Source organism: Salmo salar, chromosome 15, assembly GCF_965601325.2.
Source record: "Salmo salar chromosome 15, fSalSal1, whole genome shotgun sequence".
Lineage (NCBI taxonomy): Eukaryota > Metazoa > Chordata > Actinopteri > Salmoniformes > Salmonidae > Salmo > Salmo salar.
Window position 1 is genome coordinate 89,207,192 of NC_138305.1, and position 18,845 is coordinate 89,226,036.

Below are 18,845 nucleotides of genomic sequence, written 5' to 3' on the forward strand. Positions count from 1 at the left end.
TCTGATGAAACAAAAATAGAACTGTTTGGCCATAATGACCATCATTATGTTTGGAGGAAAAAGGGGGATGCTTGCAAGCCGAGGAACACCATCCCAACCGTGAAGCACGGGGGTGGCAGCATCATGTTGTGGGGGTGCTTTGCTGCAGGAAGGACTGGTGCACTTCACAAAATAGATGTCATCATGAGGATGGAAAATTATGTGGATATATTGAAGCAACATCTCAAGACATCAGTCAGGAAGTTAAAGCTTGGTCGCAAATGGGTCTTCTAAATGGACAATGACCCCAAGAATACTTACAAAGTTGTGGCAAAATGGCTTAAGGACAACAAAGTCAAGGTATTGGAGTGGCCATCACAAAGCCCTGACCTCAATCATATAGAAAATGTGTGGGCAGAACTGAAAAAGTGTGTGCGAGCAAGGAGGCCTACAAACCTGACTCAGTTACACCAGCTCTGTCAGGAGGAATGGGCCAAAATTCACCCAACTTATTGTGGGAAGCTTGTGGAAGGCTACCCGAAACGTTTGACCCAAGTTAAACAATTTAAAGGCAATGCTACCAAATACTAATTGAGTGTATGTAAACTTCTGACCCACTGAGAATGTGATGAAAAAAATAAAAGCTGAAATAAATCATTCTGTCTACTATTATTCTGACATTTCACATTCTTAAAATAAAGTGGTGATCCTAACTGACCTAAGCGAGGTCAGTTAGGAGCGACCTTACTAGGATTAAATGTCAAGAATCGTGAAAAACTGAGTTTAAATGTTTTTGGCTAAGGTGTATGTAAACTTCCGACTTCAACTGTTTGTAAAGCAGGCAGGCTGCAATATCATTAAAACCAGAAACTAGGTTGCTTTGATGTCATTGCAACCGGTTTTGCCCACTGGGATAGATATATGCACATACAACATTATACAGACATGCTTTTCCTCTTTTCACACAGGTCTGATGTGATTCTACACATTTCTTCTGCCACAGGGTCTGTCCGATGTTTTACAATTCTGGTTACTTTATGGCTCTCTGATATCCCACTGGGCACAGATGTCAGTTCAACGTTTATTCCACTATGGTTCAACGTAATTCCATTGAAATGACGTGGAAACAAAGTTGATTAAAACCAGGGTGTGCCCATTGGGATGGGTCTCTCTGGGATAATGGGCTAGGATTATTCCTGGCAGCCTCTGAAACTCCAGCACTGGCAAAATGTGGGAATTTATCTATAGGACTCAGCTCTGGTTAAATATCAAAGAGTTCAAGAGCATTAAAACATCATGAGTAATAAATAATTAAGCATTCTCTCTCAAGCTCACCCCTCTGGCTACATCCTCCTCTCTCTCTCCTCTGCACTCACTCTCTCCTGCACTCACTCTCTCTCTTTCTCCTCTCCACTCTCTCTCTACTCTTTACTCTCCACACTCTCTCTCTACTCTCCAATCTCTCTCCTCTGCACTCACTCATTCTCTTTCTCCTCTCCACTCTCTCTCCTCTCCACTCTCTCTCTCCTCTCCACTCTCTCTCTACTCTTCACTCTCCACACTCTCTATCTACTCTCCACTCTCTCTATTCTCCACTCTCTCTCTACTTAACACTCTCTTGCTCTACTCTTCACTCTCTCTCTACTCTCCACTCTCTCTCTCTCCTCCACTTTCCTCTCCTCTCCCTCTCTCTCTCTCTTTCTCTCTCTCGCTCTCTCTCTCTCTATACTCTCCACTCTCTCTCTACTCTCCACTCTCTCCTCTCTCTCCTCTCCCTCTCCACTCCCTCTCTCCTCTCCACTCTCTCTCCACTCGCTCTCTCTCTCCTCTCCACTCCCTCTCTCTCCTCTCTCTCTCTCCTCTCCACTCTCTCTCTCCTCTCCACTCTCTCTCCTCTCTCTCTCTCTCCTCTCCACTCTCTCTCTCCTTTCCTCTCTCGCCTCTCCCCTCTCTCTCTCCACTCGCTCTCTCTCTCCTCTCCTCTCTCTCTCTCTCCTCTCCACTCGCTCTCTCCTCTCCACTCTCTCTCCTCTCTCTCCTCTCCAGTCTATCTCTCCTTTCCTCTCTCTCCTCTCCACTCTCTCTCTTTTTTCTCTCTCCTCCACTCTTTCTCTCTCCTTTCTACTGTGTCTCTCTCTACTCCAAGATAAACTTGTCAATAGTTGTTCTTCAGAACAGTGTGCTGTGAAAGGCTTACTGAGACAGCACAGAGAAACAGTCTAACATATCCATGGATTCTTCAGTCCGAGTGAAGGCAGACTTCAAATGGTTTCCTGGGATGTTAGCAGCTGGATCTCCTCCATCTCTTTTCTTCCTGGCCTTCCTCGCTTCTCTTCTCTCTTTCTCTCTAGCCTTCTTCTCCTCACTGGGCTTCTCTCTTCTCTTTCTCCCCGGCTTTCCCTTTCCTCCAGGCTCACCTTCATTTCTTCCCTTTCTACCCAGCCTTCCTTTCCTCTCTGGGGTTCTGGGGGGAAGCCTCTGAGGCCACTCTCTGAGCCACATGGGGCTCAGCTTTCCTCTGTCAATGTGTGTGCTGCCTCCTTGCCTGCCTGTGGCTTCCCCCATGAACGTTGTCAAACCACAGACATCTCCACTAAACCGCACTGAGGTTAACCTCTAAAGCCTGCCAGGGAACCCAGGAAAATTAATCATTTCCATTTTCTATGACCTATGGGGCTCTCTGAATGAGGCTAAAATTGAAGGTTATATTGAAAGTCCCCCACACCCATCTCTCCCCATCTCTCCTCAGCACGACTGACAAGCTGTGTAAACCATACAGCATCTCCCTACCCACTGCCTTTTAAAACTGCCCAGGTTTGCGGAGAGCAAACTTAAGGATAGCACCCTGCTGTGCTTTTCTTTTCTTTTGCATAGCTGTCTCTTTTGCCGATTTCTTTCTTGCTTCCTTTTACAGTATCTCTTTGTGTGTGAATGTCATTAAGGAGCTCCTAAGGTGTGTGTGTGTGTGTGTGTGTGTGTGTGTGTGTGTGTGTGTGTGTGTGTGTGTGTGTGTGTGTGTGTGTGTGTGTGTGTGTGTGTGTTTATAGCTCTGCTTCCTCCTTTCCACTGGCCCGTCCTCCTGCTCTCTTTCTTTCTATCACTGTCTCTGTATTCCTGTGTTTACTGCAGGCCCTCCCTGTTCTGGCTCAGCTGCAGGCACTGCGGAGCGGCAAGGAGCGTCTGCTGGCTGAGAACAGGGCCATGCTGCGTGTCCTCACCCGCCTCTCCCAGATGGCCTTCCTGCCTGAGACAGAGGATCTCTAACCCCCCTGTCCCACACGCCTCCACCTCTCTACCCCTCCTTGCTCTCCCCTCCCTGAGTCTTCAGCCACACCTCCTCTCATCTGTCTTCCTTCTGGTTCTCCTGATGCTGCACCTCCTTCCCTCCTCTCTGCTGCGCTCTTCTCAGGCAGGTCCTGCTGCTGCACCCCCCACCTCCCACTCTCACTCCTCCACCTTAAGGCCTCTCTCACTTGTGTGGCATGCCTCTCTCTGACTCACTCTCCCATAAGGCCAATGAAGGGCAGCCCCCTTAAACTCCCTCATCTATTTTAGCTACATCCATGCTGCATGGGTGATATTATTTACTAGGCTGTGTAGAGACCAGTACAGTAGTGGTGGCAGCCTGACGTTTCTCCAGTGGTTATCATTAAAGTATAGTCAGCCAGGTCACTCAATCCTCAGCTTGAACGAACTCACAAACAGTCTGGACGCTCCTTGAGAGACTTATGGAAGGCAGAGTGCTGAAGTCGCCAAGGAAACCTTGTAGGGATTAACATGATTGCAATTTTCCATTTCACAAACCTGACATTTTCATTGTTTGCTAATTTTTTGCCACAGTGTCCAATGCAAAGTGGCTGATAGGGAATCTGACATTTTAAACTATTACGTTTGTCTCAATCATGTTGGAGTGGGAGTGGAATGTGTGATCTCATTGGCATCCGTCGACTCTAAACCCTTTTCCACTGGCCAAAAAACATGTGCACAATAGGTGTGTGTGTGTGTGTGTGTGTGTGTGTGTGTGTGTGTGTGTGTGTGTGTGTGTGTGTGTGTGTGTGTGTGTGTGTGTGTGTGTGTGTCTGCTCTGTCTGAGACAGAAGCAGAACTAGACAAACAGTTGGACCAAAAATGTGCAGTATGCATCGTCAAATATAATACATAACAATATGCTGCTATTTAATTGCGGTAACTGGAATAGACAGGAGTGGGGGGATGAGTTCACCATCATCTGTGAAGGTAGACTTTTTCAGGCAAGCACAAAACGTTATTGTTCACTGCACTGTCTGTGGGGGATGGGGGAGATTTTGACAAAGATTGTGGTTATTTTTAGTCATTATTCATGCTGTGGGAGGTGACCTAGATTGCGGAAGCTGACCGCCTTGCATATCTCTATCTCTCTGTTTCGGTTCTCTCTCGGCTCGTAGTTTGCACATAGAACCATAAGCCTAATCATGTCCCAACCTTTTCCACGATCATACTGTATCTGCATGCTCTCATTGCTTTACATCATATTTTGCTGAAAGCCTGCCTTTTCTCCACCCTTTTCTCCACCCTTTTCTCCACCCTTTTCTCCACCCTTCTGTCCACCCTTTGCATGTAGTGACTATAGCGATTGTAGTGTTCTATCATTTAGCAACGTGTTTCTGGTGATTAAATATTGCATATCATTCTTACTTTGCCTGAAAATGATAAACAATGTGTATGAAATGTGTCTGTCAATGTCCCTTAAATAAGAAGACAAAAGACAAGGCAGTGTCACTTGCACATATTTCTGTCTACAGGGCATTATGTGTCACCACTGTTCCCTGTTGCAAATTAGCTACCATGACAATCTAATGCTGCTCTCTCTGTTCCTGTAGGTCTTGTCAGAGCTTAAATCAGACAACCAGAGACTGAAGGACGAGAATGGGGCTCTGATCCGTGTCATCAGCAAGCTATCCAAGTAAGAGGTTGGAAGCCTCTGTCCAAAGTCATAGTATACTTCCCTCAAGCTTGCATTGTGTGTCACTATCATTGGCCTTCGGCACCCTCCCACCCTGAGACTGTACCATGGTGCTCAGTGACACTTACCTGCCAACTGTTCTCAGAGGCATGGTGAGGAACCGTCAAATTCCTGATGACCCCTGGCCTGACCCTTGACCTCCATGTTCATTGGCTCACTTCATACCAGGAGGTCAAAGGTGAGAAGAAGAACACACAGCGTCCGCTCAAAGAGGGTGTGATCTGGGGTACAGTAAACTCCGAAAACTCTAATCAATATCACATCCACATATTTTACCTATACATCACAAACGTATGTTGATTTTGTGCTTCAGTGTGCACTGCTGAAAAAAACGACTGAAAAAACAATCATAGGTATAACTTTTATGACATTGATAACATTACACATTGTCAGTTGTTATGAGGTGTTTATAGCATTAGTCTTTATGGTTTGTACTTCAATTGATGTCCAAATTTCCATCACAGACCATTTTCTCTGAGCTGCTCATTAACCATTTCCTGCTTTGATTTTAGTGTGGTGTACTGTACCATGGTCTCTGGCGAGACAGATGTCACACTTGTCACATTTGTTGGATATTTTTATATAATTTATGATTTTTTTTTCTCTAATATTTATACCTATACTCAACCATATTTTTACCAATTTACCAATATTATTAATATGTATCCTCTTTAAGCATTTTATGAAACAGTACCATTAGTCCACATAGTGCCTCACGTTATGAGATGGACAGCATTGCTTTTTTTTCAAGTGAAACCTGTACATGATTTGTAATGCAGATAGCACAGGACACAACACAGGGCCTCTTTATCACAGGAGGTTGGTGGCACCTTAATTGGGGAGGACGGGCTCGTGGTAATGGCTGGAGCAGAATCAGTAGGAATGTTATCAAATACATCAAACACATACGCTCCATTCCAGCCATTATTATGAGCCGTCCTCCCCTTAGCAGCCTCCACTGCTCTTTATGTATACTACATGTGCCTTTCCTGAAAGAACAATACAGCTATCTGTCTACACATGTACTGTAAGTATATTTAAAGACAGTATTTTACGTTGAAACAACTTTACCATGTATGTATGTATTATAAGAGACTGAAAAAACTGAAATGCTACTTGTACACGTCTGTGGTTTGATCACTTGCTCAATAAACTGTAGATGGTTAAATGTGTGAGAACTGTCATTATGTGTGTTCTCACTCTACCAAAATCTTTATCACTTGGCATTAAGTGCTTCTCAAAGGAATTGTTCAGTACTGAGCGCTAAATTCCAGATATCTTGCGATAAAAACTGCTATCCAACCAATGAACACTCTGATGCTGAAGTTAAAATCCCCTTGTAGAGAGGTTACAGAATAAAGAATAGAGCCATGATGCACAGACAATACATGAGTCCAAGCTTATTAAAAGGCCTTTATTTCCTATTTGTTTCTTACAGAGCTGGTAACACTTATGATAGATCTGTATTGAGTTATTTGGTTCCCTCGATAACTTTACAAGGATACTCGATGCTCATCCACTGACGGGCCGTGGGCAGTTTGTATAGGAGCAACGTTTTGTGTCCAGTCAAGGGCTAAAGCATGCGATCCACAGTAGGCACAAGTACTGACATGAACACGCGCACCACAACACTAAGACACGAAGAAACACAGCCAGAGGACACGCAATCTCATGGTCCTCTGAGGCTTAAAAAGAAGATGAGGAGAAAGAGAGGAGAAAAAAGTATTTTGGAATGCAATTGTAGTATGGAAAATGAGAAGTGAAGGAAGAGTTCAAGAGAGAGGGTTGGTACTATTCTCCATGTTTTGGTAGTATATATATCCATGTTGTAAACGCGATGGACGACGTTCCTCTGAAAATCCGTATCATTCTGGATCCAAAGGAGCCCCCAGCGAGTCCAGTTCCACAACAACAGCACATTAATGCTAAGACAGAAAAACTGAATTCATGGTGGAAAAGTTCAATCATTGTCTTTTCCATTGGTCCTAATGCAGTTTTGCATTCTAAATATAATACAATAGAAACACAAGACCAACCTAGTGATTATTACAGTAGAAAGAGAAAACACAAAGCGAGCAACACAAACAGAGACAGGAGAACACACTGTTAGGTGGTGAGTGACCGAGGCCAACTGAGACACTCCTTAACACATTATTGACATGGAAGTTGTATGACTTTTCTGTTATTTCTCTATTTTCTCTCTCTCTGCATTGTTGGGAAGGGCCTGTAAGAAAACATTTCCCTGTAAGTCTCCACCTTTTGTTGACGAAGCATGTGACAAATACAATTTGATTTGATATGATGTTCTAGTTTGGAGGGTATCCCTTTGAAAATCACATTGGCCTTTTTTATGAAGTACTTGAATAACTAATTTAAAAAGCCTGATAGAAATAAAACAGCTAGTAGTACAACAGAACTGTAGAATGTAGTGTGTGAATCATCGTGCTCTCAATCCATTATTTCTTCCCCGCTGAAATATAGCCTGCAGTTAGTTTCTAAAGCAGTTGTGCATAAAGTAGATATATCAAGTTAGGCTTTCAAAAAAATAGGTCATCCTATAATATCAACATTTTAAACCATTGTAAATAAAAACATCTTTGTTAATTATTTTCATCACCACTTAAATGTACACTTAAGAACGGTTTATGTATTCTGGGCATGCAGATATATACGTTTAGGTATAGTAAGTTGCAGTAGTACTGTGTTTTAGCACTGCAACCTCTAACTTTATAAAGGGCCTATGCTTTTTGTTCTTGTAACATACATACATACACACAAACACACAGTTGTCAGTCTTTTTCCCCATATAGCGAACTGTCCAATGACCGTGGCAGTGTAAAACGCATTGAAACAATCAACTATTTTTAATAAAAATGTGCTATATTTGACCCTTTAATCACAGTTATTTTATCATCTAACCTGCATCGGCATCAGTGGAATTATTTGGGCTCTGAAATAGATTCAAACAGATTACTGATGATGATTTCATGGAATTGTAAATATAGATGGATATACTGGCAGTATTTTGTAAAGACACTGAACTCGTCAACTGGATGAAGTTCCATGTGCATCGGTTTGGTCACAGTTCAAAAGGTTGATTGTGACATTGAGAAGCAATATCAATGATCCCATTATAAAATTGTTGCAAACATCAAACAACACTATGATTATTATTTCAATAGTGTTGCTATTAGAGGAATTGTTGACTTGAAACAGCTGGTTTCCATCAAAGTGGCTAAGATTAGACTGTAGATTATTCATCTTAACTTTCCTGTTTACCATGAACGCAACATATGTTGATCAGACAATAATGCTGAGACATGGCATTGTTACAAGATAGATAGATATTTCTGCCATAACTTTCATCACAATGTTATGTCATGTCTGTAAAGCCACTGTGGATGAAAATAGAGGGATCCATACATCGCAGTCAGGGTCCTAAATGAATTGCACTCAGCCCAAGGATCACCAACAGACCAGCCTGACACTCACATTTCAATAATTTAAATGTTCTGGATGACTTCTTCAGGTATTTTTGATAACATCTTGTGAGATAAGAAGAATCATGATTCATACTATCAAAACAAGGCATATACAAATTACACCACTGGAATATATTAGCTACACATATATAAAATAAAGACAGCTTTAACATCTTCAAAGTAGAAAACAAAATCACATCCACTCTACTAAACTCACAACTGCTCTCAGTGCTCAATATTTTGCCTTCTAGAATCTAGATGAGTACAGAGTTCTGAACAGAATGTACATGAGAAACACTGACCTAGGAAGATTAAGAAGTGTTATTATTTTTTTTTTTTTACAAATCAATAACTAGTTATACAGCAGAGCTCTAAAGAGTTAGTGCTTGAGTATTATGGCTTTAGTTTTTATCTAATTCAACTATCTGTATACACATACACATATATTTGTGTAATAAGCACTGTAAAATACATATAATTGCAAAGGGTGTCAGGTCATTAAACCAACGCAAAGTAAAACTCCCCCCAAAAAGTTGAATGTACAGTAGGGGACTCCAAGCTTTATGTCCTGTGTGGAGGTGTGTGGATTCAGTTCTGGTGGGCTCTTTAGCATCCTAAATAGTAGGCTTGTAATACATGTTTGTCCAAAGATCAGGTTTATCTTTTTTCTTGTCTTTTTAACCAAATGGTGGAAACGTTTCAGCAATGGCATTGATCATTGAAGAGTTCCACTTTGGAATAGCTGTATTTCTTGAACTTGGAGCTCCTCTACAATGACTGATATTTGTCAAGAAGACCAACATAGATTTAAATAATCTCAAAGGAAACAATGTATGAACAAAGAAATAAGTACATAAATAAATACATTTGAAATAAATTATAATCAATCCAAATAAATCACAAGGATTTAGATAGCAAGCATGCGGCTACATTTTTATCCGACATGAACTCACACACAGTACTTGACGACAAACTTGCTTAAAAGTTTAGGCATGGACAGAATCATATTATTCTAATATATTATGACATTCTCTCCAATAACCCATTCATGGAAAATAAATACATATTTGTTTAATTTAGAAAATATACAGTGTATCTTTTTTCCTGCATTGTGTTACAGTATTAAAATGACAAATGACACCCACATACGTACACAAGATATTTTTGCTTAATCTCTAAAACATGCTCTTTTGTACAGTATTTTGTAGAAACATGCAGTATCAACCTGTATGAACTATGTATATAGGCAAAACTACACACCGATGGGTTGTTTGATTGCTTGCATTTTGTCTTTTCTTTAGTGTTGCTTTTTGAACATATAGAAGAAACTAAATCAAATTAAATATAAAACATAACTAATCTGACCCCTACTGGACATATACATAAAGATATGGTTGTCCAATAGAGAAAAGCAATACATTAACCAACATTCACTACTGTAATTCCCAAAAGTATAAAAGTTGTCAAACTGTTAAAACATTAAACTGCTTTGCTTGTTCTTCAACACAATCAAGTACTTTTTGCCGTCCTTGAAATACATTGTTTTGCTTTGTAATATTTTGTTGTTTGGAACAAGATGGTGCACAGAGACAGTTCATGTCCCATTAAATTACTAGTGTGGCTCGAAAGTCTAATGGCATTTTGCTACGACTTTTACATTTTTTAATTGTCAATTTAATTCAGTCATATGATCAGTTTTATACTCAAATTTATCTCAAGAGAAAGTCAAAATGTAAAATCACTTATTCAGCAAAGGATCTGAGGAACAGCATTTAATTGAAATGTGTCTTATTCCCAATCAGAAGACTTTGGAATATGTGACCTGACTAAAAGTCACGACATCTCATCACAAAAACGCCCTAGATCAAAGAACAATCTATAACCACGTAACACAGAGATATCCAGTATAGTGCAATTAGATTCAGCACTTTGGTAATCTGTGTATAACATACACAAAACGGGAACCTTCCAGATCTTATCCTTTCAATCAAACTTAACAACAACAATTGTCTCAGAGCAATCAAAGTGCATTCACAAGAAAAACAAGGTTAAAATGATCAAACAAAACTACAAAAATAATGATTCACTCATAAATTCACTCTCTTGCTTTTTTACCAGAAATTATTCATCATAAAATAAATTGTTAAATCTCTGGTTTTCGGAGAGTAGAATTAGAACAGAACATTTTGATTTAAAGTGCTTGAGGAATAAAATAGTTCGACATTGAAAAGAACAGGGTGAGAAAAAAACAACACAGCTAATTGGAAGGCGTCCCTGGTAGTTGAGAATTGCTTATTTCATTACTTGGAAGGCTTGTCTCCTTTATGACTGTAAGACGAATACAGGGATTCGTTTGAACAAGTGAAATCCTTGTTGTGAGTCCATGACTAATGGCAGTAGCACTGAACAGGGAGATAGATCCTAAATAGTGGAGGCATTGGAGGGGAAGGTGGTAGATTGCAGGCAGTAGAATAGACACCTGACAAACAACATTGTGTCAACCAGGGTCCCATTCAGTCCTTGGAGTTTCCACAAAGATATTCTCACAGATATGCTCTCTCTTGCATGCATGTAAGTGTCTATCATGGCCCATGTTGGGAAAGCATGCAAGAGAGAGAAATATCTGTGCGGAAACTCCAAGGACTGAATGGGACCTTCCATTCAGTCCTTGGAGTTTCCACACAGATATTCTTTCTCTTGCATGCTTTCCCAGCATAGGCCATGGTAGACACTTACAGTGGCTCATGGTCCCTTTATCCTAAATATATTTCACATCTCAACTCTGTTGACTGACAGCCACAAACGGTGTTATTGAGAGACACTCGAGAGACTCTCCTGTTGCCTTTTCAGTGATACATTTAGACTAGTCTTAGATTATGGAAAAATAAACCAATCCAGCACCAGACTGAGATTTTAAAATCATCAAAAACATTATTCTCTGATCATGTTGCGGAGCATTTTGAATAACAACCCGTTTAGAAAAAAAGGCATGAAGTTTGAGTTTTCTCTCAGTGTACCTGAGAATATGGGTGAGCAGATGAGCTAATAATCAAAAAGGCAGTGTGTTAACAGTGTGGGGTAACTGGATATTGTCTATCTCTACTCTTTACCCAACTCTAGGAATGTAGTTCAAACTAATGGAATCGTATCTAGTATGTAGTAAGTAAGTAACTGGCAGGTGTGGAGCATGGTGCAACAATACACCCAAGGAATGAACCTGCTTGTGTTTTTCCTCTATTACATGGCAGTATAAAGCATTTTAAGTATTAAGCAGTATTGAAGCAACGGTGTCTCTAAGGGGAGGGGATGAAAAGGTACAAAATGAGTGAATGTGTGGTTTTACTTCCCTAATCCTCCATCACATTGGACCGCTGTTTTCACACTCTAGGCTCCTATCCTCATGACGCAATGTAACTAACTGCAACCCCAATATAAACATCAATTGAGTGATCTTGTGACTGGAATGATGCTTTTTTTTCCTATAATTTTTTGATCATGTCAATTGGGATATAGGTAGGTATCTTTTGTGGTATAGGGTGTAGAATTGGTTGGTGTGTTGGTTTGGAATGTAGTATTGGGAGATGTGTAGGACCAGGGGTGAGGAGGATGGGTAGGTTTGGGTATGGGTGTTAGTGGGTAGAGGAGTTTACTTCTTGGCGTTCAGGGCTGCCAGCGAAGCATCAATCTCCTCCTCGGGCTGCAGTGGATGCCACTGGGCGATGGGGCGGCGAGGGTTGGCCAGCATGTCGGACCAGTGCTTCAGCTGGGTGCCAGTCGCCTTGCTGCCCACCCAGATCTTCCCGATGGCATCGTTTTTACCGATCTTGTCATAATCCAGCACTGTGACCACAGCTTGGATTTTCTAGGGAATGAGAAAAAGCAAGTGTTATATTATTGACATTTAGAAAGATCGTACAGAATATAATTGCATAATTGAATTGTAATTCCATGGTGTACAGTATGTATGCCTTTGGTACTTTGTCCCCTCCCAGCTGTACGCTCTTACATCAGCTAATTCAAGGATACACAAGGGGGCATGATTCATTCTGGTTTTAGCATGGCTGTGCTGCAGTCAGGTATGTGTGTGTGTGTGTGTGTGTGTGTGTGTGTGTGTGTGTGTGTGTGTGTGTGTGTGTGTGTGTGTGTGTGTGTGTGTGTGTGTGTGTGTGTGTGTGTGTGTGTGTGTGTGTGTGTGTGTGCGTGCGTGCGTGCGTGCGTGCGTGCGTGCGTGCGTGCGTGCGTGTGTGCGTGTGTCTGTCTTTGAGCGTTTTGTTCAAAGCTGTACACTACCTGCATCTGCTCAATAGGGATCTCAAAGCTGAAGGACTCGTTGTAGTATGGATTCAGAGTGTTCTTCTTCACCGTGGTCTTCTTCTTCTTCAGACGCTTACCGTTCTGCATCAAGTTGATCTTCACATAGGGATCTGCACACAGAGGGATTGATACACACAGCCAGGTATTAAAACAGGCCTGGTATCAGACTCACTATTGGGATTAACAGACATTATGTAATTTAATAGATGTATCTTATTGCCCCTGTCACATTGTTTCAGCAGAGTTCAGTCATTAAAACACAATACTTCATTACCATCAGGGCTCCAGTAACAAAAGGAACTCAGCAGTGGTTGTAATGCAGTAAACTGCCAGCAGATGGTTGCAGTGCAGTTTAGCTGAAGGGAGTGAAGAGTCGTGGGTACATCAGAGTCAGCATGTGAGCGCAAACTGAATGGCCCCTTGCAATGTAGCCTACAGCAGCTCACCATACAGATCAAAATCATATGGTCGGTTCACAAGGTTTTACTGGATCCTATTTCATGTTATATAGCCTAGCCTTTACCACAGAATAATGCACAAAGAAACACTCTGAAATAGCTGTATTAATATAGATTTGGGAATATAGATTTGGGTGTCGTACTGTTTGAATAGAGGTATTGCCTCGTTGACCTTGACCAAGGGGAGGACATTGAGCCAGGATATGGGAGATACTATATGGGCGGCTTAAACTCCACTGTTCATCTGTTCCATTGTTTTATTCACAGTGATCATTATGTTTCCATATTTTACCTGACAGTCCTCCCACGTCCATCTTCTTGAGGTTCTTGGCCTCCAGGATGCAGATGGTAAGTTTCCCAGCAGTGGGCACGTAGCGCAGAGAGATGCAGATATCTCCCAGCTTCTCTTGCTGCGTGTGGGATGGGAGAAGAGGGTAAAGGGGAGAGCAAAACTTGTTCAATCTAATAATATTCCTCCTCAATGTTCATCCTCATTGTGTGCATGTCCTCCGTTCACACTAAGCAACACCTAAATATAGGGAACCATTCACACTAAGCAACACTTAAATATAGGGAACCATTCACACTAAGCAACACTAAATATAGGGAACCATTCACACTAAGCAGCACTAAATATAGGGAACCATTCACACTAAGCAGCACTAAATATAGGGAACCATTCACACTAAGCAACACCTAAATATAGGGAACCATTCACACTAAGCAACACCTAAATATAGGGAACCATTCACACTAAGCAACACTAAATATAGGGAACCATTCACACTAAGCAACACCTAAATATAGGGAACCATTCACACTAAGCAACACTACATATAGGGAACCATTCACACTAAGCAACACTAAATATAGGGAACCATTCACACTAAGCAACACTACATATAGGGAACCATTCACACTAAGCAACACTAAATATAGGGAACCATTCACACTAAGCAACACCTAAATATAGGGAACCATTCACACTAAGCAGCACTAAATATAGGGAACCATTCACACTAAGCAACACCTAAATATAGGGATGCATTCACACTAAGCAACACTAAATATAGGGAACCATTCACACTAAGCAACACCTAAATATAGGGAACCATTCACACTAAGCAATACTACATATAGGGAACCATTCACACTAAGCAACACTACATATAGGGAACCATTCACACTAAGCAACACCTAAATATAGGGAACCATTCACACTAAGCAACACCTAAATATAGGGAACCATTCACACTAAGCAACACCTAAATATAGGGAACCATTCACACTAAGCAACACCTAAATATAGGGAAGCATTCACACTAAGCAGCACTAATTATAGGGAACCATTCACACTAAGCAGCACTAAATATAGGGAACCATTCACACTAAGCAACACCTAAATATAGGGAACCATTCACACTAAGCAACACCTAAATATAGGGAACCATTCACACTAAGCAACACCTAAATATAGGGAACCATTCACACTAAGCAACACTACATATAGGGAACCATTCACACTAAGCAACACTACATATAGGGAACCATTCACACTAAGCAACACCTAAATATAGGGAACCATTCACACTAAGCAACACCTAAATATAGGGAACCATTCACACTAAGCAACACCTAAATATAGGGAACCATTCACACTAAGCAACACCTAAATATAGGGAACCATTCACACTAAGCAACACCTAAATATAGGGAACCATTCACACTAAGCAGCACTAATTATAGGGAACCATTCACACTAAGCAGCACTAAATATAGGGAACCATTCACACTACAAGGATGAACATCGTTCTGAACTGTACAACGCGATACGTATTTCAAAGGACTGAATAAAAGTGGGGTGATGGTCTTCAACATTTTACCTCTTCTTTCTCTGCACTGTCCAGGTCCCTCCACTCCTCCAATGGCTGGGCCAGGTCCAGTTTGTGCAAGGGTAGTTTTACCTCTCCAATGACGTCATGCTTAGAGAAGCGGTCAAAGTCAAATACCTGCATGACCAAAGTCTTGCCACCCATCTCTTGGAATGGAATCTGAAAAACATCAAAAACCCCATCAACATTAATATCACTTTCTTTTATAAATATTAGCCTCTGAAGCCTCTCTAATGTGATTAGTGATGAATTTAGTCTGCCCCTCATTTTAAGGTCAACCATGTTACGTGAACTGAACTCTCAATTGTAATATGGTGAAACTATTCCTTTTTAAATATTGTTTCCAAAAGAAAGATTAAACATATAATAGTAAAATCATAGTGTAAAAGCAGATGAGCTGGTTCTACTGTATTTGGACATTTTCTGGGGTTTTGTGGTGGAAAACTGAGCGGGTCGAGCATGACACGCCAACCCTGTTACCCACAGATAGACAGGTTAGACATTTTTTAACAATTCAACTTTTTTAAGGTTTCATTGAATTTCCACTCCCTGTTGCACACAACAAGTTTCCATTCCCGTCATCACAAGGGATTTATGGCTGACTTAAGGTGAAATCGTCAACCCTGTTTCTTTAATTTGCACTTAATAGGCACTTTCTAAAGTACATTTTTATTTAACCTCTTGAGATGGGATTTTTTTTTAATGAAGTTGACCATGTGCTCTTTATGACAAAATGTTAAGAGTAGGTGAAATCAAACATTTTTGTCTGACAAAGTTATGTGAGGACAGACTCAGGGAGACAAGAAGCATGTACAGGGAGTGAATAGTTAGTAAATAACAGACATGAAACAAAACACGGACAGTGTCTGGACAAGGGAAACATAACGACATTAGTGCTGACACAGGGATCAAGCTGAGGAATAGACAGATATAGAGGAGGCAATCAATAAAGTGATGGAGTCCAGGTGAGTCCAATGAAGCACTGATGCGCGTAACGATGGTGACAGGAGTGCGTAATGATGGGCAGCCTGGCGCCCTCGAGCGCCAGAGAGGGGGAGCGGGCGTGACAAGTTACACTTCTCAAAAGGCACCGAATTGGTGGAACAACCATAGCATTATTTTGACCTGATATACATACATTGACCATGAATGATCAGAGCCAGACATGCACAAATAGTTGTATGCAGTATCCAAAGAATCTCACAATTTGGAGGTGTATACAGAAACCTGAATATGAATAGCCATTAAATGAGAACAGAGTATCTTGGACCTCTCTGGACATCGCTAGAATGGGTCTGGGCTGTATTTCCCTGCACTGGGAGCAGAAGCTCTATCTGTCCCCAGAGGAGTTATGGGCGTGTGGGATGATTAGTGGGAGAAGAGGAACAGAGGGCCAGAATCCGCCTGCATAGTGCGCTGCTCCCACAGCAGAACTGAACAGTACAGTCCTGTCCTGTCCTTGGGAAGGTATAGCAGGTTTGATCCCTTTCTCATAGAGCTGTGTCAGCACTCAGACAGGAGGGAGGGAGGTGGCGTTCTCCTTTAACTGGATTGCCATCCCTCTTATCCCCTCCTCTGCTCTGCTCAGGTCAGCTCTGAGGTTTCTATTGCTATGCTTTATCACTGGCCAAGCTCTGATTTCCAATCGCATTCTCCAGCTAGACTAGTCTATATTGCTGCTCTCTTTCGAATGCACACAGATGCACACACACACACACACACACACACACACAGAGAGAGAGAGAGAGAGAGAGACACACACACACACACACACACACACACAGAGAGAGACACGAACATAAAATTAAAATAACATAAATGAAAGCACATGGGAACAGATTGTAGCTTTAATTAGATTCTGACAATGGGAAGCTTGAGGCTATTTATACTTGATGGAATACAGTCTAATATACACCGTATACATTAGACAGTAGTTACACAATATCTGAAGAATAGTTTGTAATTCATTCTTTGAAATGCAATATTGAATCATTTCTTTGAACTTCAGATATGACCATATAAATTCAATTTATAAGATGGCTTTATACGATAGGGATTTATGATGTACAGTACATGTCCGAAATGTTATTAAACAAATTAGAGATTGTTTTAAGGAAATGCATCTGAGCATCTACAAATGCAAGTCAAGGGTCTGACTCTATTAACGGCCGAGGAGATTCAGTGGTGGAGGCTAGTTGATATCAGATGCAGGGAGTCTGCAGTGGACTGTGGAATCTCTGTTATGAGGTGTTATCTGAATACCAGCTCAGTGGATGGATCAGAAGAGAGAGAGAGAGCATAGCTAATGCATCAGGCTTTGGGTAACTGGCTGTCTGGCAGGAGTTATGGTCTGGCCATCCATCACAGCTTAGGTCTATTAGAATTATCTTTATAATTCTGATACATGTTATAGAAGAGAGAGAAAGAGAGACAGAGACAGAGAGACAGAGAGAGATACAGTAGCCTACCTTGAAAACAAAGGTCTCATTGAAGGTAGGGTTCAGCGTCTTCTTGTGCACCTTGGTGGTAAAATGCTTCTTCTTGTCTGGGAGGACATAGACCTTGACATAGGGGTCAGAAGTGCCGCCGCTGTCCATGGAGAGGAGATCAGCTGCTTGGAGGAGGCCCACTGTGAGCTAGGGGTCAGAGGTCAAGGGTAAAAGGGTCAGTCAATTTGCTCTATGCATGGGTCAGTCAATCAGCTTCAATGTACCCAGACAGTGTCCTCGCACAGTTCCACAGAGACAACCCACAGTTCTTTGAACAGATGTTTCTTTGAACAGATCAAAGAAAGCCCTTACTTTATGCTTGTATAACACATTACGATGAACATGATAAAGATGCTTTGGTGTGGTGAGGTCTGTCTGTCTGCCTTTGCTCCTCAAAGTATCAGTGAACAAAGATATTCTCCACAGAAGAGTATGATGACGGAGCAAATGCTGCATAACAGGTCAAGGAAATCCATTCATACGCTGCATATATAACACAAACAAGGAATGGAATCTTTGTAAAAGTTTGACTGATTTGATCTTGAAAGCATAACCGTAGAACAATGGATTGTATCAATCCTTTAGTGTCAGCAAATTCACATTTACAGCTGTCCTTGGCTTTTGGATCAACTCAAACTGCATTTCTGAAAGATAGAAAACTCTCAGCAAATGGCAAAAGTCCATTGCCTTTGAAAGCCGTCATGTGGAAAACTACCTTGGACTAGAGGCTTAGGCAGTTAGCTTTGTTTTGTCTTTTTTCCAGCACAGTAAATGTGTCTATTTATTAAGCTCCGGGGTCATCAGAAAGCCATCTGCTCAAGTCAAAACACCCACCTTGTTGTCCTGGAAGTCGTAATCTATGGAATACTGAAGCTTCCCAAGCTTTTCTTTCTCCTTCACCTCTTCCTCTTTCTCGTCTCCAGTCATACCAGTCTCAGCATCATCTTCATCATAATCATCATCGTCCTGTTTCTGGAATGACAAGGGGGAGGAGGGGGAGGGGGCAGAGTGGGCGTCAGATATTTGAACAAAGAGTCAAAAACACCTATAGATTCTTCTTCAGCAGTCTGGTTAGTCACGGCAGCCATCTACCTGCCACTTTCCCAATGCTTGCTTACCCAGATGTTACTAGTGCACATCTTTTCATCGATCACCTTGGTTGCAACATGACTTGATTTCACCATTCCTTGAGTGACACCATTTTTCTTTCACACTCTATATTCATAATT

The 18,845-nt window shown here is 41.4% G+C and overlaps 2 protein-coding genes across 7 annotated transcripts in view; one reads left to right on the forward strand and one right to left on the reverse strand.

The window, feature by feature from the left end:
- Window positions 1–6,149, forward strand: part of LOC106572423 (protein phosphatase 1 regulatory subunit 12B) — a 39,640-nt gene extending 33,491 nt beyond the window's left edge. The window contains exon 11 of the mRNA XM_014146597.3: window positions 4,839–6,149. Coding sequence (XP_014002072.1) covers window positions 4,839–4,925 — 87 coding nt within the window. The 3' untranslated portion in view covers window positions 4,926–6,149. The remainder of the gene's footprint in view (window positions 1–4,838) is intronic.
- A 232-nt stretch (window positions 6,150–6,381) lies between these two features.
- The window catches only part of LOC106572421 (synaptotagmin-1), an 89,505-nt gene continuing 77,041 nt past the window's right edge, over window positions 6,382–18,845 (reverse strand). For 5 of the 6 annotated variants that reach the window (XM_045696177.2, XM_082962123.1, XM_014146590.3 and 2 more), the window contains 6 exons: window positions 18,451–18,588; window positions 17,596–17,763; window positions 15,119–15,286; window positions 13,528–13,645; window positions 12,754–12,887; window positions 6,382–12,325 (listed from right to left, as the gene is read on the reverse strand). In XM_045696177.2, the coding sequence (XP_045552133.2) occupies window positions 12,110–12,325; window positions 12,754–12,887; window positions 13,528–13,645; window positions 15,119–15,286; window positions 17,596–17,763; window positions 18,451–18,588 (942 nt within the window). In that variant the 3' untranslated portion in view covers window positions 6,382–12,109. The remainder of the gene's footprint in view (window positions 12,326–12,753; window positions 12,888–13,527; window positions 13,646–15,118; window positions 15,287–17,595; window positions 17,764–18,450; window positions 18,589–18,845) is intronic. The other variant, XM_014146591.3, reaches the window with a different exon arrangement.